This window comes from Diabrotica virgifera, chromosome 5, assembly GCF_917563875.1.
Source record: "Diabrotica virgifera virgifera chromosome 5, PGI_DIABVI_V3a".
Lineage (NCBI taxonomy): Eukaryota > Metazoa > Arthropoda > Insecta > Coleoptera > Chrysomelidae > Diabrotica > Diabrotica virgifera.
In genome coordinates, this window is record NC_065447.1 from 227866692 (window position 1) to 227893365 (window position 26674).

A 26674-nucleotide genomic window follows, 5' to 3' on the forward strand; every position below is an offset into this window, starting at 1 on the left:
ATACCTCAATCTATATGCGAACCAGAAAACTCCATTCTTTAACTTAAGGCACGGGTCGCCATGTGATGTTGGGGGTTGCTGGACGAAGACACTATCCCGAACAAACAAACTTAAACTTTTTACATAACTTTATTCTTACAAGGTTAAAGGTACAATTACAACTACGTCGACCGACATTATCGTTAGGATAGGTCAAGGTGACCCATATCTCGGTAACTATATCCCCTGACTACGCGCCGGCAGAGTTCAGCGAACACACTCATCCAACAACGATGTCTCAGGTACTCGACCTTCCCACTTATATCTATTATATTAAAAACAGTGCCCATATGTATTACCATATATGGTTATGCTATACGTATTTCAATAATGACGTGTGCTTTGTTTGCAGTCTTGCGAATGAGTTGAATACTTTGAACTTTGCTACTGTCGTAATAAATTATACAAATTGCAACTATAATATTGACCTTATTCTTATAACAAATAAATTAGGAAAATTCCGTGAGGGTTGTCGTGTACCATCACACTCTCCGTGGTGGGTCGTGTTTAGTATCATTCGATAGATTTTTGAAAAATATTTTCAGTTTTTCGATTTGACGTTTATTTCTCGAAATATTCTCTTTTTTCTTGTGAAACTTTGTGACTCACCCATTTCCTTACGTCCCGCTCAAACCATCAGATTTTCGAAACATACACTGTTCTGCATGTATTCTTTTTCTCATAGGCATCTTTCAGTGCGTCACAGTTTTTTGATTTCTTTCTAACGCATTAAATTGTATGTGACAGAAAAAAAGGCACGTCAGAGATTACAGAAATTTATAACATTTATTTTAGCTGTCGATAGATGGCGCTATAATCGAAAAAAAATATTTACGAATTATATAGTATATCTACGAATATAATCTGTACAATTTAAAGACTATACAAATCAAAGAAAATACTATTTTATAAATGCAATAACATTATATATTATATAATAACAAAATGTGACAACTGTCAGATTTAACTAAAATGTCATGTTAGAATAATTGTTATAAATGTCTTATATCACGGACTTACCTTTTTTCTACATTTGTGACGCACTGAAAAATGCCCATGAAAAGGACCATACCTACTAAACTTCTTCTTCTTGCAGTACCGTCTCCTATCGGAGGTTGGCTACCATCACAGCAATCTTAACTTTGTTGGCTGCAGCTCTGAACAACTGTATTGAACTGCACCCATACCACTCTCCTAAATTTCACAACCAGGAAATCCTCCTACGTCCCACATTTCTCTTTCCCGAGATTTTTCCTTGGATGATGAGTCTTAGCAGAGAGTACTTTTCTCCTCTCATTATGTGGCCTAGATATTCCAGTTTTTTCGTTTGTATGGTTTTTATGACTTCTCATTCCTTCCCCATCTTCAGCAGAACATCTTGATTTGTTACTCTTTCTGTCCATGGTATTTTCCACATTCTCCTGTAACACCACATCTCGAATGCCTCAATGTTTTTGATGTTTATCTTTTTCAGCGTCCAAGCTTCCATGCCGTACAGCAGAACGGAGAAAACATAGCACCTCAACATTCTTGTTCTTAAGTTTATATTTTTGTCCCGACTGCATAGGAACTTTTTCATTTTGACAAACGATTGTCTCGCTACCTCTATTCGCTACTTCACTTACCTTATCTTAATCGAACGGATTTCGAGTTTTTCTAAGGGTTAATGGGTAGATTTTATTTTGGATCCCCCTTAACGAACGCTCCTGTATTAAGAGCCAATATAATATGGTAGAGGTACATTTACAGGATACAAGGTTTCTCCCCATGTGATAATCTGACGCGCTCGACTAACTGCAAAAATCCCCGCTTGGGCTCCCCTACCATTATAATTAATTTAAATTTTCCATTTTTTATCCAATCATTGATTTTAATCAATAGTGTCTGCAGTTCTCTTGTAGCTCCTTCATGGTCTTCCCTAACTGACAGGATATCCTTGATCGAAAGGCTATCCTATCAGTTAGGCTGATACAGTGTTGCCAATCGTATTTCTCTAGATTATCCGATGATCGCTCGAAAAATATCCGATTTGTCACTAAAAGGTACGCTAGGTCAAAAATTATTCTGTTATTAAAATCAATGTTGCCAATGTTATTCTTTTAGTCCCCTTAACAACCATCAAATAACAAAATCCGTTGTTCGTACGCCAATCAGTTGATTGTAATCAATTATCATTATGATAATTACCATAATTGATTGATTAATTAATTATCAATTAACGTAACAATTATTAAGATAATTGATTAATTAATCTAATCTCATAATTGTAATCAATTATGTTTTCAGCAACACAATCAAACTTGATATTGACAGTAATTAAATATTTGATAATGATCAGTTGATTCCATTTCTGATTAGCGTTCGAACAACCGCAACCGGCCCTTTAATCTACTGGATTCTCTATTTCAAAGTTTAAAAATTTTCGTTTATGTATAGATGAAAACCTCGTATCCTAGCTGATTATTGCCTAATTCATGTATGTAAATACTATTTACTTACTATTATTAATATTATTATATTATTCGTATTTTGTATTATCGTAAGTGTTAAATTCTAAATAAATAAATAAATCTAAATATTTCATTATTTGGATCGTTATATTAATTTATTATAATTATTGAAGTAAAAAAGAAACACTTCTAAATATTATTTTATTAAAACGTAATAACTACCTCCTAAAACTAGGTACTGGAAAAATAAAAAATAAATAAATCAATACAAAATAAACTACAGCTACAATAATAGCATAGGCGCAAAATTCCGGGTCAATGCTTTTAAAATGCATTATTTTTTCGAGTCCTGAGACAGCTAATAAGTATTATTTAAAAATTTAAACGCAGAATGAAAGATTACATTATTACCGAGGGCCGAAAGTCTCTGAAGACTTCTATAATTTTTATTCTAATATGTTACAGGGGAAAAAGGAAAAGAGAATATTGAGTGTGATTATTAATTTCAAATATCTCATTCAAAAGAAACATTTTGTTTATTCTAAGGGACTTTCAGCCCTCGATAATAATGTAATCATTCATTCTGCGTTCAAATTTTTCAAAAATATTGATTAGTTTTCTCAGGATTCGAAAAAATGAATAAGTTTAAAGATTATTGGTCCGAAATTTTGCGCCTACGCTCTTTTAACATCTAAAGATTTATTACAACTAAAACAATAGAAATGTATTTGACAGTCTTGTAGTTATTAAGGTATCAAAGTTATTATCCATAATACCCGTGGTGCGTTCAACGTTAATGCCCGACTAAATAATTTTTATATGCAAAAAATTTAAAGGATTTTTGAGTCAATTAGTAGATATCTAGATATTACTAGTTTCAAATAAGTAGATTTTTCTACAACCACTATTCCAAATGCATTTTTCTGTATAATTTTATGTTAACAAACTTAATATTTTCTCACAGAATAACTGACAGTAGTGTGCAGAAAAGTGTCGTTTCTGTGCCGGAAAGTTCTTTTCTGCATAGTACCATTACATTCCTCAAAAAAAAACATAAATATAATTAGGTATAACATTAGCTTCTAATAACACAAAAATATACTGGGTGATTCATTAAAACTGAAGATCATGGACTATGCTAGACTTTCGTGACGCACCCTGTATATTTAAATCTATGTTTATAAAGCGTCCATTTGAATTTAAAAGTTAACGGGTCACAGCATTTTTTAATAATTTTCTAAAATAAGTACACAAACAATTTTATTCCATAAGTAGTTTCCATACTTTCTAATTTCAAAATTTCACCCTGTATTATTGTTAATTATATTTCGTTAAAATTGGTTGTTAAGCAGCTTTTAAAAATATAAAAATATATAGGGTGTTCCAATAAAAATAAAACATATGGACTCTGCCAGGCTTGCGTCAATCACCCTGTAGATTTTTTATATTTAAAAAATGCACATTTATATATATTAAAATCGACGGGTCCCAGCGCTTTTTATAATTCTTTAAAACAAGGACACAAATAATTTTATTCCATAAGTGCCTTTCACACTGTATAACGGTTTTTGAAATTTGAATTGGATTAGTATGCCTTAAGTGGATGCACTTAAATTCTAAACAAAAGAATCGGCACATGTCCCTTTTGTCAAAAGATGAAAAGTATCGGATGTCACTAACATTCATCCAGTATAGGCTATTTATAAAAATTTGGGTGGATCTAAACAAAATTAATGTGTTATTGGTGTTGGGAATATATGGATGAGAAAGTTTTAGTCGATGGTAGATACACTGAAAAATATCCGCAAATATCCGATTTATTTAAAGGTACGAAGAAGATACGACAACTCTCCAAAAGGTACGCAAATCGGATAATTATCCGCCGATTGGCAACACTGGGCTGATAGCAGTCAGCGAAAAGTGCCTACCATATCTTCTTCAAGGTCTAGATTCTAGATTATCATTATTGTATAATAGGTAGAGTAGCGGTACCAGCACATATTACCTTGCGGTACTCCCGCTTTGATTTCTTTCAGCCCAGAATAGGCCTCTTCCTGCTTGACTCTTAAGAATCTAAATGTAAGATTCCAATAATTGAGAGTATTATTAGTAGGGTTAAGGATCCTATTATGAGACCCGTTCCTAATATGGGACCCCTGTCTCTAGAGTCTTGTAAGTGCTCCAGCCTGGTGAGTGGGGTAAAAACTAAGCTCTGGTAGTGTTTCCAGTAGACTGTGAATAAATTGAGTGTCTGTGATTTAGTATTACCAGTCAGTGAAGTTTTTAAGTTTTTTGAGAGTCAAAAGTTTTTTAACACGTTCAATGCCAATAACGCGCTGGCGCGTCGATACATGACTTTAGCTAGGTGCCGACGACGCTCTCGCGCGTTCAGACTTTCATCGATTATTATCTTGGATTATTTCACTGGCGCTACAACAGGGCTTTTTATATTTTAAAGGCAGGTAACTAGAGGTATCAATTCTCTAATTTTGTTCTTGGTTTTTCGATTTACGACTTTTTGTCCCGATAGGATGTGTATATCTGTTGGCTTTGTATTAAGTGTAAATATCAGTAATAGCACATATAATTCTGCAAATGCTTATTAATTTATCGGATTACTAACCGTGTAAAAATTAAACATTCCCAGATTTCGGTATTTCCCCTATTTTCTAGAGTCGCTAATCGTAAAGCTTGGTAATACCCGGATAATTTCGGTGTTTCCCCTAAATGTTATTTGAGTTCTTTTACATCTCCTTTGGTTATTTTATATTTGAATGGCATAGGGTAAGCATACGGAAGTGCAAAAATGAATAACACTGACGATATTTTACAAAGTGGCTCAAATTCAAATAAAAAAATAAAATTAGATATGAAAAAAAAATTAACAGAGGAAGAACTTTTGAGATTATTAGAAACAAGCGATGAAGAATTTAGTGACTTTCTTGATTCAGACAGTGAATATTTACCAGAATCTGAGGATGAAATTGAAAATACTTTACCTACAGCACTTATTGAGGATACGGAAGATACGGTATGTTACAAAATTAAATGCAAATATTAACTTTTTATTAAAACATATTATTTAATTGTAGCCTAATCTACTCGTTGATGTTGATGAAAGCGATAAATGGAAAGAAAATTTTGATGGTATGAAAAATTTTCCTTTTTTAAAACACCAAGAGTTACTAGTAGAAGTTTCCGATAATAATCCAGTTGACTTTTTTCGGATGCTACTTACAGATGAATGTTTGCAGCAAGTATGTGATGAGACAAACAGGTATGCCGAGCACATTTTCTTATCTAATGCAGGGGCGACACATTCTAGGATTTTCGATTGGAAAATTTTGACTTCCGAAGAACTGCTAGTCTTTTTAGGATTAGTTCTACACATGGGTCATATTTCGTTGCCTAGGATTGAGGATTATTGGAAAAAGAAAGATCCTCTTTTTGCTAATGCAATTTTTTCCACTTTTATGGGCCGGAACAGATTTATGGTCATAATGCGATGTTTGCATTTTAATAATAATCCAGAAGAGGGAGAACAAGTACCTGAAGACAGAATTTATAAAATTAGACCGATGATAAACTTTTTCAATAAGAGAATGGAAGAAGTTTATTATCCTGATCGTAATTTGAGCTTAGATGAGTCAATGGTATTACACAGAGGACGACTTAATTTTAGACAATACTTAAAAAACAAAAAACATAAATATGGGATTAAGTTGTATATGTTGACCGAACCAAATGGTCTAATTTTAAAATTTTTAGTTTATTCTGGAATGTTTGACGATTCAGGTGGAAAAGGACATGTTAATAAAGTGGTTTTGCACCTTTTAGAAGGGAAACTAAATGTAGGCCATTGCGTTTACATGGACAATTTTTACAACAGCTTTGATTTAGCTAAAAATTTACTTGAATTTTCCACTTACTGCACAGGAACTCTTAGAATTGACCGTAAAAATAATCCGGCAGAAGTAAGGCAAGAAAAACTTGCTAAAGGTGCAACAATTGCCCGTTGCCGAAAAGGGGTATTAGTTGGCAAATGGAAGGATAAAAGGGACGTTTACTATATAACAACAGAATGTCAAAACACTTTACAAGAAGTTACAACAAGAAGAGGTCAACATGTAATAAAACCAGAGCCTATTATCAGATATAATAAAAATATGTCTGGTATTGACCGGCAAGACCAGATGCTTGCCTATTATCCGAGTCAACGAAAAACTGTACGATGGCCAACAAAAATATTTATACATGTTATACAGATGATGGCTATAAATGCCCACATACTATACAACAAGTACTCTGGAAAAAAGATTGGTCTTTACGAATTTCGTTTACAACTCGTTAGATCCCTTTTAAAAGTTATTAATTCTGAAGCCAAACTTGTTCCAAAAGATCATTCAGTAACAAAACGAGAGGTAAAGGATGTAAAGGGAAAAGTTATGAGAAAACGCTGTAAAACTTGCAGTCAACAAAATATTCGTAAAGATACAATTTACGAATGCAAAGCCTGTCCCGATACCCCTGGATTTTGTCTGGATTGCTGTCAAATATCCCACAAAGTTTAATGTTGTTTTATTTACTTATAATTTATGTTATTTTGTATTTCTTGTTTTGTTTTGTATTAGTAAATAAATGTTCCTACTGATTTTTATCAATATTATTTACAAAACGCACCAGCGCGTCGAACGGCGTATGTATACAAATACTAGAGTCGAGCGCCACTGACGCTCTGGCGCGTTCACCACCAACCCCTCTTGTATATATGTGCATTTAGTTTAAAAATACTTACTTTATTCGGACTTTTCCAGAAACTAATAAATAAACGTCTTTGTATCAAAAACAGTAAGCGGCTCCTGGTGAAAGCCTACCCAGAATGGACCGGCAGTTAACGTGTTAATCGGTGTAACTCAAACTGAATTTTTATTTTTAAGGTGAGAGAAAAAAAATCACCTTAGTAATTAGTTGCTAGCTACTTAAATTGGTTACATAAACACGCAATTATAGTGGCGCAAAAACCAAAAACCAATCCTAAACTCAAAGCACTGACTAAAAAGTTCACACATGGTTGCTCTTAATATGAGACCCTCAAGTGTGCGTGTGCCTAATATGAGATATATCATATTATTAGGGTACTGTAATGTTTTGAGTATAGCATCATGTCTTTTTACTATTTTATTGCGAAATAAGCCGCAATTTAAGTTAAAAATAAAATTTATTGACGTTTAGATTTCCAATTTTTATTTTTAACTTAAATTGTGGCTTATTTAAAAAAAATTACATGATATGCCACAAAGAAACAGTTTTAGAACAATAGAATCATGTCTACAACATGTAATACTTACAGTTTATATCCAGAACAATGCGTTAAAATAATTTGTATCACCTGTTTAACCTATATTACAGGGGTGGCCAAGCTTCTTGATAGTCCGAGCAATTTTTTAAAATTTGAAATTTTTCGCGAGCCGCAATTAAACAATTATTTAAAAAGTGCAAAAAAAGGAATAAAATTTTTCTCTCAGTGTTTGGATTTCACGAGTTTTAAAGCGAAATAAAATGGTTCACATCGTTGTTTCAAATATGCAAATAATTCTACAATCAGCCTTTACTATTTCAGGATACTTCGATTCTTAATCATCCTTCCATCTTTTTCTGAGACGGCCTACTGATCTTCTACCTTCTGGTCGATCAGAAAACACTGTCTTCAACACTCTGTCTTCCTCTAATCTTATCACATGATCTGCCCATCTTATCCGGTTAGCTTTTAAATGCCTGACGATATTTTCAGTACCTACCATACAGTCACCAATTCAGCTTTGCGGCACCTTCCCCACTCTCCTGTCAATTCATCTCTTTGAAGGCTAAATATCATTCTGAGAACATTTTTTTTCAAAAATCAGCTGATATTTATTTCCCGCTGATGTAAAGTCCATGTTTCACTTCCATGTAATAATGGGACGAATAATTGACATTTACAATCTTAATTTAGATTGTCTTTTTAGCATCTTAATAATGGGAGTATAATGCTCTATCTATTTTACGCAGCTATCCTTGCTGAGACCTCTTGTTATATGTGCTTAGCATCTGTGATTACCGCTCCTAGATATTTAAACTCTTTTACTACTTCGCAGTTGTGGTAATTAATAATTATGTTCTGCCTAACTTTTGGATTTTGGATTGGATTGGATTGGATTTTTAGTTACTAACATGTATTTCGTCTTCTCTTCACTTATTCCAAGGCCCAGACTACCTGTTTCTTCCTCGAGTTCTGAACACACCTTTATTACGTCTCTTTTAAATGAGCGACTGCATCTCATCAGCAAAGGGCAACAATAGTTGATCCTCGATTCGCAGAATCAGCTCAGATGATATTTTACTTATTACATATTCTAAGGCCAAATTGAATAGCAATACAGGGTCTCCTTGTATAAGTCCTGATGTTACACTTAGGGCCGGTTGCTCGAACGCTAATCAAAACTGATCATTATCAAATATTTAATTACAATTATATTTGATTAAGCGTACTTCTGACAGATGTTAGCATTTTGAGGTTATGTTGACTGATTTATTTTATTATTTTGGTTTTAATTTAAAATAAAACATAATTAAACTCTTTCTGATATTAATTTCTTGTTTTTACTTACAAATCAATAATAATAATAAGCAATTTTTAATAATTTAAGAGCTGCGGCTATATTTTAATTACTGTTTTACCTACAATCAATAACTGATTAGTGTTTTACATGTATTGTTCATGTCGCGATTTGATTTCCATCAAGAAAATTGATTACAATAAATGATTGATTATAATCAACTTCTTGATTAGCGTTCGAACAACCGGCCCTTAGCCTTTTATATTTGTTGTCAGTAACTTAAGACATTTTGAAATACAAAAATTTAAAATTAATTCAGGTACATTTATTAAGAGACACAAATAATCCTTCAAAGAGCCATATGTGGCTCACGAGCCACAATTTGGCCACCCCTGCTATATTATATAACGTGGTCTCATATTATGATACCACATGGTCTAATATTAAAACACCTTTTTTTTAAGTTGGGAATTTAAAAAAAAATTATTTATTGGTAAAAAATATTAGTTTAAAATTAATTTTGAACCTGTTGCAATATAATAGCATAATTATCTGACATGTATCTAATTTAAGACTTCTTTAATCCATAAACTTTACGATTGACAAGAGTTTTAAAAAAAGGGTCTCATATTTGGATCCATTACCCTACTCTTTTTAGTTTGTGAATGAGACCTTTATGCCATCCTTTATCGAAAGCTTGAGCAGCATCCAACCAAAGACGGCTAAACAAGCTTTCTTATAAAATATTGAGAAAAAAAAAATTTACTTTGTTTTGACCTGCGTAACATGTCTGTTTGCCGTATAACCCTACCAGCAAACCAATCAGCATAAGTTGGACGAATTAATATGATAACAACTAAGTGGCAACGCATCCCTTGTAACGGCATGTAAGTAGGTTTGAACAATATTACTATCTGTTTGTTATTACTATTTTGAGTTTGGATGCATATTTAAGTTTGCTTAATGGTTTAATTTGTTTTTAATTGTTAATAATTTAAATTTCAACACATACTCACAAACTACATGCACCCATTTGCTCATATATGCTTATGAGCATTTTAACTCATAGGTGTGCATTTGTAGGTATCAATATTCTGAAATGTCAACAGTTGAAAACCTTTATTGCAAAAAATTTTTTCGAATTTGGCTTTCTGTTAACACTTGTGCAACCAGATAATGTTCTAACTCTGGTTTTCTTTATTGTAGCATTTAACTACTTGTAACGCCGACCTGAAGATGATATGTATAATGTAGAGATCGAAACCGGTCGTCAAAGTATAATTAAATGATTGTGAGTAAGTCTGTGTTTCATTACTACATTTAAGCTTTCTTATCTTTATTAAATTAGATATTCTATGTATTTGATCCAAGGTCGAATGACTTTTCCTGAAACCAAATTGATGAGGTGGTACGAGGTTGCTTTCTTCTATTGTTGGTTTTAATCTTTTAAGCCATATATTTTTAAATAGTTTCGATATTATAGGCAACAGAGATTTAGGTCTGTCAAGTCAAACTGACATGACAGAAATCGGAAGTTAGAGTTGCTAACTGCCAAATATTTTATGTAACTAGATATAAGTAGCAAAAATTGAATATACGGGAGATATACTAAGAGAAAACGGGAATAGAAGGAAAATAAACGAAAATTGAAATCGAAGAATAATAATTACCGAGAGTAATTTAGTACTTGATAAAAAAATTGAGCGCCAACTATTATTAGAGTAAAAAAAAGTAAAACGAAACAAAAGGTTAACAAATAAATGAAATCAACAGAAATTGGAATAATTTTTTTTATAAATCTAGATGTATGTGTGCTAAAGACATAAAGGTGTTGTAATTGTTGTGTAAAGTTACCCATCAGTTTCTGCCGAAATGTAAAAAACAAACAAGATCATTTACAGCATGATTTACAGCAACTTTCATCCAGAAGATATATAAAAATCAGTACATTGATGAATGATCAACAATAATTAACGGCTCTAAATAATAAACGTGAGATTCCCGTCTCTGTTTCATGTGGACTCGATGTTTATTTATCGCGGTCTTTGTATAAACTCTTCCTTCGTTGCATTACTCGTTCTCAATTCAATAAAAACAAACAAGAGTTGATTGATCTTTGGTTTGAAAAGCGGTACCTTTTGAGCCTTTTTAAGCTCATAGATGCGGTACAGTTGACAGTGGCGTAACAGCGACCACTCACTCTTCCAGGGTCAGTGCCGCTTTATCAAAATTTGAACCATACTATGCCTAATAAAACAATGTTTATTGTTTTGCAGAACAAGCACGAACTGCTTTTGTAAAAATGAAAAATGTATTTTGCAGTCACGATCTTAGTTTTGACGTTTAGACCAGATTGGATATGTGAAAAATCGTCTATTTTTGGATGTGCGAGGTGGCATTCGAATTTTTGCAGATAAAGTTAGGTGACAACTTCAACAATAATAATTGACTTATGCTCCTTCTCAAATATGCCCAGAACATTAATATAAAAATTAAAATATTTAAAAATTTCGAAAAACAACGTTTTTTTCTAATTTCCTTGCTTAAAACTTTAAAACGATTCATTTTGGAACAAAGTTGTAGGGAAATAAAATAAAGATAATTGAATTTTGTATGATAAACGACTGGTTAAAAATGTCTTAAATTATTACCCTTTCTGCAAAATAGCAATAAATACAAAATAAGGGGGCAAAATAAGCCTGTTTTTATTCAATGTTTTTTAACTATTTTGGTTGCACTTAGAACTTTCGTAATTCGCTTAGAAAATTCTTACAACATACTTAAATCGTTCAGCAAATTTCATTAAAATCGACCTGATTTTGCAGAATAATTTTGCAATCTAAATTTTTAAAAAAGTTCAAATTTTTTAAAAACTTTCTGACGAAAAAGTAGACCATTTAGAAGTTTGCTAATTTTTTTACATATATACAGGTTCTCTACCTATCTAATACACTTTACAGAATTAAAATCGGATTATTTAAGCGGTCTCAGGACTGTTTTAAAGGTATAAACAATTTTTTGGCTTATAAACAAATACAGTGAGCACGTTTGAGTTTTCATAAATTCATTTTCTCGAGAATAGGCGTCTCTGGAGATAAATCCCGAAACAGGTCGAATTTTATTTTTAAATTTTAATTTTTTGGTATATATATCATACTAGTGACGTCATTCATCTGGGCGTGATGACGTAATCGATGATTTTTTTAAAGTAGAATAGGTGCCGTGTGATAGCTAAATCGAATGGCTATTCAATTTTGTATTCACTAATATAAACATTAACGTAATTATTTACACAGGGTTTGAATTAAAAAAAAATTGAATTAAATTAATTCCAATATTTAGATTACGTCATCACACCCAGATGGATGACGTCACTAGTACGATATTTATGCTAAAAAATTATAATTTTAAAACAAAAATCGATCTGTTTCGGGATTTATCTCCAGAGTCGCCCATTCTCAAGAAAATGAAGTTATTCCAACTTAAACGGCCTCACTATACGTTTTGTCGGTTACGATGTTTTGTCAAAAACCCATCGATATGAAACCAACTATGTTTTCAATTTTCAATAGTTTCATATTATGCTACATATTATTACTCCATTAAATACCAGTTGTTTTTCATTCATACCTCTTTCATCTCATCTTTCAGTATTTTCACTCAATATAATTCTATTACTCACTACATTTAGTTCACAACCTAGACCTAGCCTTTGGCATTATAAGCCAAAACATTGTTTATAAATTTAGTACAGTGCTGAGGCCGCTTAAACAATCCGATTTTAATTCTGTAAAGTGTATTAGATAGGTAGAGAACCTCTTTATATGTAAAAAAATTAGCAAACTTCTAAATGGTCTACTTTTTGTTAAGAAAGTTTTTAAAAAATTTCAACTTTTTTAAAAAAATTTAGATTGCAAAATTATTATGCAAAATCTATTAAGTCGATTTTAATAAAATTTGGTGGACGGTATACCGTTTGGTGGACGGTATGTTGTAAGAATTTTCTAAGCGAATTATGAAGGTTCTAAGTGCAACCAAAGTGGGTAAAAAACATTGAATAAAAACAGTCTTTTTTGCCCCCTTATTTTCTATTTATTGCTATTTTGCAAAAAAGGTAATAATTTAAGACATTTTAAACCAGTTGTGTATTATACAAAATTCAATTATCTTTATTTTCCTTCCCTACGACTTTGTTCCAAAATGAATCGTCTTATAGTTATAAGCAAGGAAAGTAGAAAAAAAATCGATATTTTTCGAAATTTTTAAATATTTAAATTATTTTAGTAATAGGTCTGGATCCCGCGTATGAAAAAAAAAGTTAATTAATAGCAAGCTGAAAATTTGTTAATAGCTTAAAGGTTTCTAGTCGGATAAACTTTGATATATGTGAACACTGGAACAGGGGCAGTTTTAATTGTGGAACAGGTTAAAAATTTGGAACGGTCAGACCACGAAAACGGCACATTTATTTTGTCCGACAGAATAGACTTAAACTCTCCGAACAGAGATTAAACTCTCATGCAAAAATCAGACTGCTATTTATCACCTGTCATAATTCCTGTCATTTGACATATTCTACATGTTCCACTCATTAAAACGCCCATTTGGTGATAAATAGCAGTCTGATTTTTACATGAGAGTTTAATCTCTGTTCGGAAAGTTTAAGTCTGTTCTGTCGGACAAAATACATGTGCCGTTTCCGTGGTCTGACCGTTCCAAATTTTTAAATTGTTCCACAATTAAAACTGCCCCTGTTCCAGTGTTCTCATATATCAAAGTTTGTCCGACTAGACACCCTTAAGCTATTAACAAATTTTCAGCTTGCTATTAATCAACTTTTTTTTTCATACGCGGGATCCAGACCTATAATGTTCTGGGCATATTTGAGAAGGAACATAAGTCAATTATAATTATTGAAGTTGTCAGCTAACTTTATCTGAAAAAATCCGAATGCCACCTCTCACATCCACCTCAAAACAGATCCGCCCTGGTCTACTTCGAATTCGAATGACATATATTTATTCCTCTCCCACTGTACTGTATGGAGTAGAAGCATTGACTCTAACTGAGGCTATGCTTAAACGCTTGACAGTCTTTGAGATGTGGGTATACAGACGACTACTAAAAATAAGCTTGGTCGACAGAGTTAGAAATGAGGAGGTCCTTAGACGGCTGAACCAAACAGCACAACTGGTCAATATAATAAAGAGACGCAAGCTGGAATGCTTCGGTCACATTATACGACACTCTGAAAATATGATCTTTTACATTTGATTATTCAAGGAACAATCCAATGTAAACGTGGCAGAAGAGACCTGGTAAACCTGGTAGAGGTAAACCTGGTAGAAAAAGGACATCATGGCTGAAAAATCTAAGGCAATGGTATGTAAAATCGACTACATCGTTATTCAGAGTTGCTGTTAATAAAGTCACGATAGCGAATGTGATAGCCAACACGATACCCAACGATAGATAACAGCCATGGAACTAGAAGAAGAAGAATTTTTTTGCAATGAACGTCTTATATCCTTAAATTACCAACTTCCAGCTTTTTATCGGTAATCTGCCAAACCCCATTCTTCTGGTCATCATCATTCTCTTTGCCTTTACCTCTATGCGATGTCAGCTTTCTCAATTACATTTCTCTATACCTCGTCTAATTTACTTACCGTTGCACGTCATCCGCGCCATAGCCTATGGCGCGGATGACGTGCAACGGTAAGTAAATTGGACGAGGTATATATAGTGCAGTCACTGAAGGTGGATATGAACTATTACCTCCGATTTCGTTCAACCTCCATCGATTTGCATGAAAATTGGTGAGTGGTTAGAGAATATCTCAAGGAACAAAGGTGACATGGTGTCAACTTGAGCTTTTACGCTGGGGGTGGATGCTACCCCTCCTCGAGGGTGAAAATTATTTTATTAAAAATAACCTCACAAATCGATAGAGGGACAAGTTATAAGCAAAATTTGTTATATAAAGTTATTACAATAAATCAAAACTTTTTGAGTTATTAAAGATTAAATATTTTAATTTTTCGCGAGAAAAATGCATGTTTTTAACCAAATAACTCAAAAACTGTAAGTTTTTACAATAAAAAGAATGTGTGTGTACTTTGTACGCACGTAAGAAGTTATACTTCTATTATATGATTTCTTAAAGATAAATATACGTTAAACAGTTTGTTTTAATTTTTTTTAAACACCAAACTAATTTTATGCTTACCGCTTTCAAAAAAATAAAAAAAAAGTATAGGATTGCACTGGATTCGAACTCACGACCTCTCGATCTCTGGCCGAATTAGTCGAGGCATTGAAGCACAAAAAAAGGCCTTACTCTCGATTTTTGGCGCAGTAAGACGGATTTTAATGCAGTTTGGTGCGTTGGATTCGTGAGAATGTCAGGAAATTTTGTGAACTATTGTAATGAATAAGAAATCTGAAATTGCATTTGTGCATAAGAAAAATTCATTTCAAACGTGTATTTTGAAATAGGCAATTATTATAAATTTGCAACCGGGTAAATAGTTGGGCAACATCCCGATTAATTATTTTAATTATTTTTAATTATTTTTAATCATTTTTAAGTCCATATAATAATAGTCTAAGATGTCAATAACCATTAATAATAAACAAAAAAAATTTCCTTATGTGTATATATATATATATATTTTCCTTATACTTAAATGTATCATAAAATGAATATATTCCTAAATTTTAGAAGAAACATTCGTAAATAGGTATTAATAATATCTATTAATGTTACTAAATGAAATATAAATATTTTGACGTTTCACAATTTGACAATTCACTTTTAACTGCAGTGCCTTAAAATTTTTAAAGCACCGGTGCTTTAAAGTAGCATTTTTAACGCTCCTATGGAGTGCTATAAATTGCATTTTTAACACGTTTCTAGAAAAATATATTTAAAAACACTAATAAATTCTTTCCACACCTTTTCTTGACTGATAAATACATAAATTAAAACATTTAGTAACGAACTCCATACTGCCTGTGTGCGCAGATTACTAAGATTTCACCCTCAATGAAATCGCGCCTAAAGAAGTATAACTTTAAAAAGGCAGTATAACTATTAACTAACCTTTGTTGTTTCTCTTCCCACAAATTTTAACACGCAACAACCATACATTACATAACCAAATCGTCAACCGTCCACACCACAGCTGTGCTACAGTTGCCATATTGGATAATTTTTGACATGTCATTTGAACATCCAATCAGAACAAAGTTATAATGCGCATGCGCCCGGATCATAGGTTTTAACATACAAAAATTCACCCTCATAACGCGCGTAAAGAAGTATAACTTCAAAAAAGTTATTATTATCAAAATTGAGTCTAATAAAAAATCAAATAAACTGCTTACTCGAAAAACCTTTCTATGTTAACTAATAGTAAGTTATAGGTAATTGAATGTATATTTCTTTCGTCGAGTATCCAAATCTAAGTATTCAAGCTTAAATACCGGCAAAATGATGCATTTTATAACATAACCTTATTAAACATTTGTCAAAGTTCATAGAAATATAGTAATGAAACACAGACTTACTCACAATCATTTAATTATACTTTGACGACCGGTTTCGATCTCTACAATATACAGATCATCTTCAGGTCGGCGTTACAAGTAGTTAAATGCTACAATAAGAGAAAACTTGTGTTAGACCAGTGTCTGATTGAAGAGATGTTAATAGAAAGCCAAATTTAAAAAATTTTTTATAAAATTTTTTGAAATAAAGGTTTGCAACTGTTGACATTTCAGAATATTGGTATATACAAAGTCAAACCTATGAGTAAAAATGCTCATAGGCATGTATGTGCAAATGGGTGCATACAGTTTGAATTTGTTGAGATTAAAATTTTTAACCATTAAAAAACAAAATAAACATAAACTGACTTAAATATGCTTCCAAATTCAAAGTAGTAATAATAAAAGAGATAGTAATATTGTTCTAATCTACTTACATGCCGTTACAAGGATTGCGTTGCAACTTAGTTGTTGTCATATTAGTACGTCCAAATTATGCTAATTGGTTTGTTGGGATAGTGATAGGGTAAACAGACATGTTACGTAGGTTAAAACACAGTAAGATTTCGAATTTGGAATGGATCCTGAAGGAAGATGCGTATGTGAAACGGGTGATGTTTTGTTCGAATGGAGAAAGACAATGCTCCAGGAGTTGCGTATTAATTGTAGCAAAGTATGAAATGTTATTCTAGGATCTTGTACAAATGTGATGGTCTAAGCTCGTAGATGTTATACGATGCGGGCAGAGGTCAAAGCATAGGACATGACAAATAGGAAATTGTTGTCATAAATTAATCCAATTTAAGATATGTTGTTCTCAGTAAATTAACTGAGGGATGTCATAAGTATAATAATATCATAATATTATGAAGTAGTAAGTGTCATACACTATGAAACTATGAAGTGTATAGAAATAAAGGAAAGCTAGTTAGTTAAATGAAAAAAATATTATTATCAAAACATCGGTTAAGAAACTTTAAATTGAAAAATTGAAAAAGGTAAGAAATTGATAAAATTAAAGATTATTTTGTTTGAGCTATTGTATAATGGGATATGTACAAAGAAAAAGAAAGAAACGAAATATTAATGGAAGGGTGTAGGCACTTACTTGAGAATAGTTTTTAACTAAATAAATAAATTAACACATAACACATAGGGTTTAAAAGCACAAAGACATAACAATTATTGGTAAAAGGTTTTTTAAGGGAGGTAGCACTACATTTCCCCAATTACTATTTAACTTAGTTTTTACTTCCTAAATTGAAGTCTAGTTTTTGTGTTTTCAAGAGGGAATATTGACAGTGTAGACAGATGTAGGTTATCTGAAATGTCAAAACACTTCTTCTCAAATGTTGTACAGTAGTTGCCTATTTTAATTAAATCTCTTAGTAACATAAAGTATACAGCATTTTCAAATTTTACAAAAAAGATAGTTGTTAATTTATAGCATTAATAACAAAATCTAAACTATATGTGTAACCACTATTGTGAAAAACTGTTGTAACAATAATAAAAGTACATGATTAAAAGATAACAGATGTATTATTCTACATTAGTATTCAAGTAGAGAAGAATTAAAGTAGAGAAGAAGTGTTGAGTTTAAGTGTAAGTAGGCAGTGCATAATCTAACGTACAAGCATATCACCTGTTGCATAATTGTAGATGAGTAAGATAAATTGATTAGCCTAGTCTATTTAAATTTAGTAAATGAAAACAGATATAAAACGTGAAAGTTATAACGAAGAAAAAGAAAAAGAAAAAGAAAAGAAAGTTGGTTGGTAGTATTGTTAATATTGCAGTCGTGGCAATGCCACGTCAACGAGGTCAAAGGAAGCGGAATGTTTAATGACAGGTGTGTAGAGGGAGGTAGGGGGGGTGTTAATTTAAAAGAGAACCTAAAGTTTGTTTAAATCCTATTTGTATTTAAGTATTGGTGCCAACCAACTTCCTCATGCGCCATAAATGGTAAGTTATAAATTTAAAGTATTTAATAGATTAAAAGGTTTTGATAACTTGTACAAAATGATCATGCACTTCCATAGCGGAACCTATTAAATTTATAAAGCTATAATATAAAATGTGTAGTCTTAGTGAATTACAAATAATTTAGGGTGACATTTTTATATTGAGAAACACGTGTTTAATGTTTAAGAATATTGCACTGATCAAACTCCGTATTAAATGTTCAAACGGTCAGGCAACTATGGGATATTAACAGAATGAGCTCAAATGCCATACCAGCAAATTTTCTGACATTTTAAAAAAGTTGTAGGTTACATTTTTATATCACCACGTGGAGAAGTGCAGATGGTAATTGATTGTCCAGTAATGAAGCTAAGATGGGAAAATTGGCTGTGTACTGAGCTACAAAATCATCAAATTCTACAGGAAACGAACAATGGAGAATGGATTTGAATAAAATTAAAATTAGCGGGATTTTGGAAATTAAGAGTGAGTAGTTGTTGTAACTTTTTAAAAATTGTAAGAGTGTGTATAAGATTGTGAGTTGGAACTATGGAGTAGTTTGAATGAAAAGGCGGGTACGATAACTGCTGTTGGTGTATGTATATTGAAAGATAGATTTGAAATAAAATTTTAGATTTTGCAGGTTTGAACTTTTAATTAGATGTCGGGTTGTGTACTGTAGTAAGAGTGGGTTATTTTATAGTAAAACTGAATAAGCTGGTATAAATTCAAGCTCTAATTGGGCATTCAATGTATGTCTAGTAGGGTCCTTTAAAGATTTTAAAATCTCAAAATGTTCCAGGTTATTCAGGACGTGGCCCTTTTTGCAGATGTGAAGAATTTTGAAATCAATGTCCGGATTGAAATTATGGTTGGAGTTACGGATATGTTGGGAAAAATGAGATTGTCCAGATGTTGGGCGCTGTATGTATCTAAGATGTTCCTTCAATCTGGTGTCGAACGATCTAAAGGTTCTTCCGACGTAATATGACGAGCAGGTATGGCATTTAAGCTCATAAACTCCACAACACTCAGATCTATCACGACTGTCCTTGTTATTCAAGAAAACCAAACCTAAATTTGAATTAGTTCTAAAAGAAATATTACAGTAATCTTTAAAAATATGAGCTAATTTGTAAGAGAATTGACCTGTAAATGTTAATGATCTATATGGTTTTGGCTCCTGTTCGACTGGAATAGGCTGTGTATATACTCGATGTTCTAAAATTCTATTTGTTTTTTTGTGTAAAATTTTATTTACTAAGTCCACAGTATAACCATTATTAACTGCTATTTGTTGGATAATTTTTAATTCTTTATTAAATGAAGTTGAAGTCAATGGGATAGAGACAAGCCTGTTGATGTAACTATAAAAAGCAGCCAGTTTATGTTGTATGGGGTGGTGTGAATCGGCAGGGATAACTGTACCTGTATGGGTTGGTTTTCTATAAATACCAAAGTCAATCGTTCCATTTCTGAGTGTCAATGTAAGATCTAAAAAGTTCAAACTCTTTGAGTCATTCTGAATCTCTAAAGTAAATTTAATAGTGTCATGTAAAGTATTGAGGAAATCTAAGAAATCGTGAAGAATGTCAATTGTGCCATTCCATATTATTAAAGTATCGTCAACATACCTAGCGTAAAATTTAATATAATCTGTAAATGGATTATTTTTCACTATTTTATTAGATTCCAAGTCATTTAGAAAAATATCAGCTAATATCGGTGAAAGAGGAGATCCCATAGCTAGTCCGTCCGGTTGCACATATGTGGTGTTGTTGAAATTAAAGAAATTCTGACTCAGACACAAATTCAAAAGCTCTGTATACTCAATAATTTGATTAGGATGGTAATTATTATTCCACAAGTCTAAAGCAACAATACTGATAACTTCTTGTGTTGGAATGTTAGTAAAGAGATTAGTTATGTCTAAGGAAATCAATAAATCTTCATTACTAAGATTAACTTCTGTAATTTTATTTGTCAAACTTAAGTTGTTAGAGACTACATAATCGAATTTATTGTTGTAAAAGGTTTTAAGGAATTTGTTTAAGTGAGAAGCTAATGCATGAGTGGGAGAATCAGTAAAGGATACCACTGGTCTGATTGGTATGTTTTCAAAGACATCAGTCTTGTGTATTTTCATGAGACCATAGAGTCTGGGAACGTTTGCTTTAGATGGTAAAAGTTTCTTTTTAGTAGTATTATCAAAAACTTCAGTGATTTTATTGATGGCTGTTCTAACTTTAGTAGTGAAAGTATTAATATTGACAGATTTTGTTAGAAATTGGTTATCTAGTATAAAATTAGTGACTTTTTGATGGTAGTCTTGGGTGTGTAAGACAACTACAGTGCTGCCTTTATCTGCTTTAGTGACTGTAAGGTTATTTTCACTAATTTTCTTATCAATTGATTTAATGGTGTCCTTATATTCATTGAGAGGGTTTCTGTGATAGCCCTTTCTGTTGTTACAAATAGCCTCCTTTTCTTTTTTCAGTAATACTTTCAAACTGCTCCTAATTTCTTCTGTGTTTTCCAGTGGTATTGATTGTAAGATACTTTCACTCTACATCACCCGTTTCGTCCATCACCCGTCCATTCGAACAAAACATCACCCGTTTCACATACGCATCTTCCTTCAGGATCCATTCCAAATTCGAAATCTTACTGTGTTTTAACCTACGTAACATGTCTGTTTACCCTATCACTATCCCAACAAACCAATTAGCATAATTTGGACGTACTAATATGACAACAACTAAGTTGCAACGCAATCCTTGTAACGGCATGTAAGTAGATTAGAACAATATTACTATCTCTTTTATTATTACTACTTTGAATTTGGAAGCATATTTAAGTCAGTTTATGTTTATTTTGTTTTTTAATGGTTAAAAAATTTTAATCTCAACAAATTCAAACTGTATGCACCCATTTGCACATACATGCCTATGAGCATTTTTACTCATAGGTTTGACTTTGTATATACCAATATTCTGAAATGTCAACAGTTGCAAACCTTTATTTCAAAAAATTTTATAAAAAATTTTTTAAATTTGGCTTTCTATTAACATCTCTTCAATCAGACACTGGTCTAACACAAGTTTTCTCTTATTGTAGCATTTAACTACTTGTAACGCCGACCTGAAGATGATCTGTATATTGTAGAGATCGAAACCGGTCGTCAAAGTATAATTAAATGATTGTGAGTAAGTCTGTGTTTCATTACTATATTTAATATGGACTCACATATGCAACCCATTCAATATTTGAATAATGCAAGACTAGCAACTTTGCTACACCGTTACAAGGAGCTGAACATCAAGAAAATGTTACAAAAATCTAAGATCTTTTATAACAACGAATGTTTACGTCTCAACCTGCTGCCTAGTTATGCTAGAGGTAGACTAAGAGAACTTAACTTCAATGCAACGAAGGCTAAACAAGTAAAAATTCTGGGTAGATCCATCATTAGGGATGAGATTCGGAAACTATACCAACATATCTACACCATTGACTTGCAACTGAAGACAATCTACAACAGCTTACATAGAAGAATGACAGTGCTCGAGTTTGATGAATGTATGCGTGATTTACATGGGACTATTAATTTTCATAGGAGTAGACAATATAGGAAACTTCATGATAAGATCAAGAAACTTAAATTTATAACACATAGAGTAAATAACAATATTATTTTGTCAAATCAATCTGTGTTTTCACAACTTAACAATGACCAACTTGTGGTGGATAGTAACAGTAATGGCTCTTATATTGTAACACCTTCTAATTTTACAAATTCTGATTTGTATACTTCTGAACGATTATTAAACGTTACTACCAATACTAGTCTTAGTGATCTTCCTGATCAAACTCATAGTATTAATACATCTATATCTTCTGACCCAGACAACATTTTCGATGGCTCTGAGCAACATACATTCTATACCCCTTTCATAAATTACTCTAACGTAGTATTTTCAAATAATGAACTGTCTCTACTCCAAAAAGGTTTCAAATTCAATCCCCCCCAATCTTCTAAAAAACAACAACTTAGAAATCTAGAACTACTCGGAGTTTAGAGTGAAAGTATCTTACAATCAATACCACTGGAAAACACAGAAGAAATTAGGAGCAGTTTGAAAGTATTACTGAAAAAAGAAAAGGAGGCTATTTGTAACAACAGAAAGGGCTATCACAGAAACCCTCTCAATGAATATAAGGACACCATTAAATCAATTGATAAGAAAATTAGTGAAAATAACCTTACAGTCACTAAAGCAGATAAAGGCAGCACTGTAGTTGTCTTACACACCCAAGACTACCATCAAAAAGTCACTAATTTTATACTAGATAACCAATTTCTAACAAAATCTGTCAATATTAATACTTTCACTACTAAAGTTAGAACAGCCATCAATAAAATCACTGAAGTTTTTGATAATACTACTAAAAAGAAACTTTTACCATCTAAAGCAAACGTTCCCAGACTCTATGGTCTCATGAAAATACACAAGACTGATGTCTTTGAAAACATACCAATCAGACCAGTGGTATCCTTTACTGATTCTCCCACTCATGCATTAGCTTCTCACTTAAACAAATTCCTTAAAACCTTTTACAACAATAAATTCGATTATGTAGTCTCTAACAACTTAAGTTTGACAAATAAAATTACAGAAGTTAATCTTAGTAATGAAGATTTATTGATTTCCTTAGACATAACTAATCTCTTTACTAACATTCCAACACAAGAAGTTATCAGTATTGTTGCTTTAGACTTGTGGAATAATAATTACCATCCTAATCAAATTATTGAGTATACAGAGCTTTTGAATTTGTGTCTGAGTCAGAATTTCTTTAATTTCAACAACACCACATATGTGCAACCGGACGGACTAGCTATGGGATCTCCTCTTTCACCGATATTAGCTGATATTTTTCTAAATGACTTGGAATCTAATAAAATAGTGAAAAATAATCCATTTACAGATTATATTAAATTTTACGCTAGGTATGTTGACGATACTTTAATAATATGGAATGGCACAATTGACATTCTTCACGATTTCTTAGATTTCCTCAATACTTTACATGACACTATTAAATTTACTTTAGAGATTCAGAATGACTCAAAGAGTTTGAACTTTTTAGATCTTACATTGACACTCAGAAATGGAACGATTGACTTTGGTATTTATAGAAAACCAACCCATACAGGTACAGTTATCCCTGCCGATTCACACCACCCCATACAACATAAACTGGCTGCTTTTTATAGTTACATCAACAGGCTTGTCTCTATCCCATTGACTTCAACTTCATTTAATAAAGAATTAAAAATTATCCAACAAATAGCAGTTAATAATGGTTATACTGTGGACTTAGTAAATAAAATTTTACACAAAAAAACAAATAGAATTTTAGAACATCGAGTATATACACAGCCTATTCCAGTCGAACAGGAGCCAAAACCATATAGATCATTAACATTTACAGGTCAATTCTCTTACAAATTAGCTCATATTTTTAAAGATTACTGTAATATTTCTTTTAGAACTAATTCAAATTTAGGTTTGGTTTTCTTGAATAACAAGGACAGTCGTGATAGATCTGAGTGTTGTGGAGTTTATGAGCTTAAATGCCATACCTGCTCGTCATATTACGTCGGAAGAACCTTTAGATCGTTCGACACCAGATTGAAGGAACATCTTAGATACATACAGCGCCCAACATCTGGACAATCTCATTTTTCCCAACATATCCGTAACTCCAACCATAATTTCAATCCGGACATTGATTTCAAAATTCTTCACATCTGCAAAAAGGGCCACGTCCTGAATAACCTGGAACATTTTGAGATTTTAAAATCTTTAAAGGACCCTACTAGACATACATTGAATGCCCAATTAGAGCTTGAATTTATACCAGCTTATTCAGTTTTACTATAAAATAACCCACTCTTACTACAGTACACAACCCGACATCTAATTAAAAGTTCAAACCTGCAAAATCTAAAATTTTATTTCAAATCTATCTTTCAATATACATACACCAACAGCAGTTATCGTACCCGCCTTTTCATTCAAACTACTCCATAGTTCCAACTCACAATCTTATACACACTCTTACAATTTTTAAAAAGTTACAACAACTACTCACTCTTAATTTCCAAAATCCCGCTAATTTTAATTTTATTCAAATCCATTCTCCATTGTTCGTTTCCTGTAGAATTTGATGATTTTGTAGCTCAGTACACAGCCAATTTTCCCATCTTAGCTTCATTACTGGACAATCAATTACCATCTGCACTTCTCCACGTGGTGATATAAAAATGTAACCTACAACTTTTTTAAAATGTCAGAAAATTTGCTGGTATGGCATTTGAGCTCATTCTGTTAATATCCCATAGTTGCCTGACCGTTTGAACATTTAATACGGAGTTTGATCAGTGCAATATTCTTAAACATTAAACACGTGTTTCTCAATATAAAAATGTCACCCTAAATTATTTGTAATTCACTAAGACTACACATTTTATATTATAGCTTTATAAATTTAATAGGTTCCGCTATGGAAGTGCATGATCATTTTGTACAAGTTATCAAAACCTTTTAATCTATTAAATACTTTAAATTTATAACTTACCATTTATGGCGCATGAGGAAGTTGGTTGGCACCAATACTTAAATACAAATAGGATTTAAACAAACTTTAGGTTCTCTTTTAAATTAACACCCCCCCTACCTCCCTCTACACACCTGTCATTAAACATTCCGCTTCCTTTGACCTCGTTGACGTGGCATTGCCACGACTGCAATATTAACAATACTACCAACCAACTTTCTTTTCTTTTTCTTTTTCTTTTTCTTCGTTATAACTTTCACGTTTTATATCTGTTTTCATTTACTAAATTTAAATAGACTAGGCTAATCAATTTATCTTACTCATCTACAATTATGCAACAGGTGATATGCTTGTACGTTAGATTATGCACTGCCTACTTACACTTAAACTCAACACTTCTTCTCTACTTTAATTCTTCTCTACTTGAATACTAATGTAGAATAATACATCTGTTATCTTTTAATCATGTACTTTTATTATTGTTACAACAGTTTTTCACAATAGTGGTTACACATATAGTTTAGATTTTGTTATTAATGCTATAAATTAACAACTATCTTTTTTGTAAAATTTGAAAATGCTGTATACTTTATGTTACTAAGAGATTTAATTAAAATAGGCAACTACTGTACAACATTTGAGAAGAAGTGTTTTGACATTTCAGATAACCTACATCTGTCTACACTGTCAATATTCCCTCTTGAAAACACAAAAACTAGACTTCAATTTAGGAAGTAAAAACTAAGTTAAATAGTAATTGGGGAAATGTAGTGCTACCTCCCTTAAAAAACCTTTTACCAATAATTGTTATGTCTTTGTGCTTTTAAACCCTATGTGTTATGTGTTAATTTATTTATTTAGTTAAAAACTATTCTCAAGTAAGTGCCTACACCCTTCCATTAATATTTCGTTTCTTTCTTTTTCTTTGTACATATCCCATTATACAATAGCTCAAACAAAATAATCTTTAATTTTATCAATTTCTTACCTTTTTCAATTTTTCAATTTAAAGTTTCTTAACCGATGTTTTGATAATAATATTTTTTTCATTTAACTAACTAGCTTTCCTTTATTTCTATACACTTCATAGTTTCATAGTGTATGGCACTTACTACTTCATAATATTATGATATTATTATACTTATGACATCCCTCAGTTAATTTACTGAGAACAACATATCTTAAATTGGATTAATTTATGACAACAATTTCCTATTTGTCATGTCCTATGCTTTGACCTCTGCCCGCATCGTATAACATCTACGAGCTTAGACCATCACATTTGTACAAGATCCTAGAATAACATTTCATACTTTGCTACAATTAATACGCAACTCCTGGAGCATTGTCTTTCTCCATTCGAACAAAACATCACCCGTTTCACATACGCATCTTCCTTCAGGATCCATTCCAAATTCGAAATCTTACTGTGTTTTAACCTACGTAACA

General features: G+C 32.0%; 1 protein-coding gene across 1 annotated transcript; it reads left to right on the top strand.

Moving 5' to 3' along the window:
• The first annotated feature begins 4804 nt into the window (after positions 1–4804).
• LOC126885300 (piggyBac transposable element-derived protein 4-like) lies at positions 4805–7141 on the top strand. The gene is made up of 2 exons (XM_050651816.1): positions 4805–5520; positions 5582–7141. The coding sequence occupies exons 1-2, from the start codon at positions 5296–5298 to the stop codon at positions 7058–7060; spliced, it is 1704 nt and encodes a 567-aa protein (XP_050507773.1). The 5' UTR covers positions 4805–5295; the 3' UTR covers positions 7061–7141.
• Positions 7142–26674: the final 19533 nt, after the last annotated feature.

Bases quoted from the DNA above. Each gene is read 5' to 3' on its own strand.
- LOC126885300 (XM_050651816.1), top strand. From the start codon at position 5,296: ATGAATAACACTGACGATATTTTACAAAGTGGCTCAAATTCAAATAAA. The intron at 5,521-5,581 runs GTATGTTACAAA...ATTTAATTGTAG, and splicing joins TTGAGGATACGGAAGATACG to CCTAATCTACTCGTTGATGT.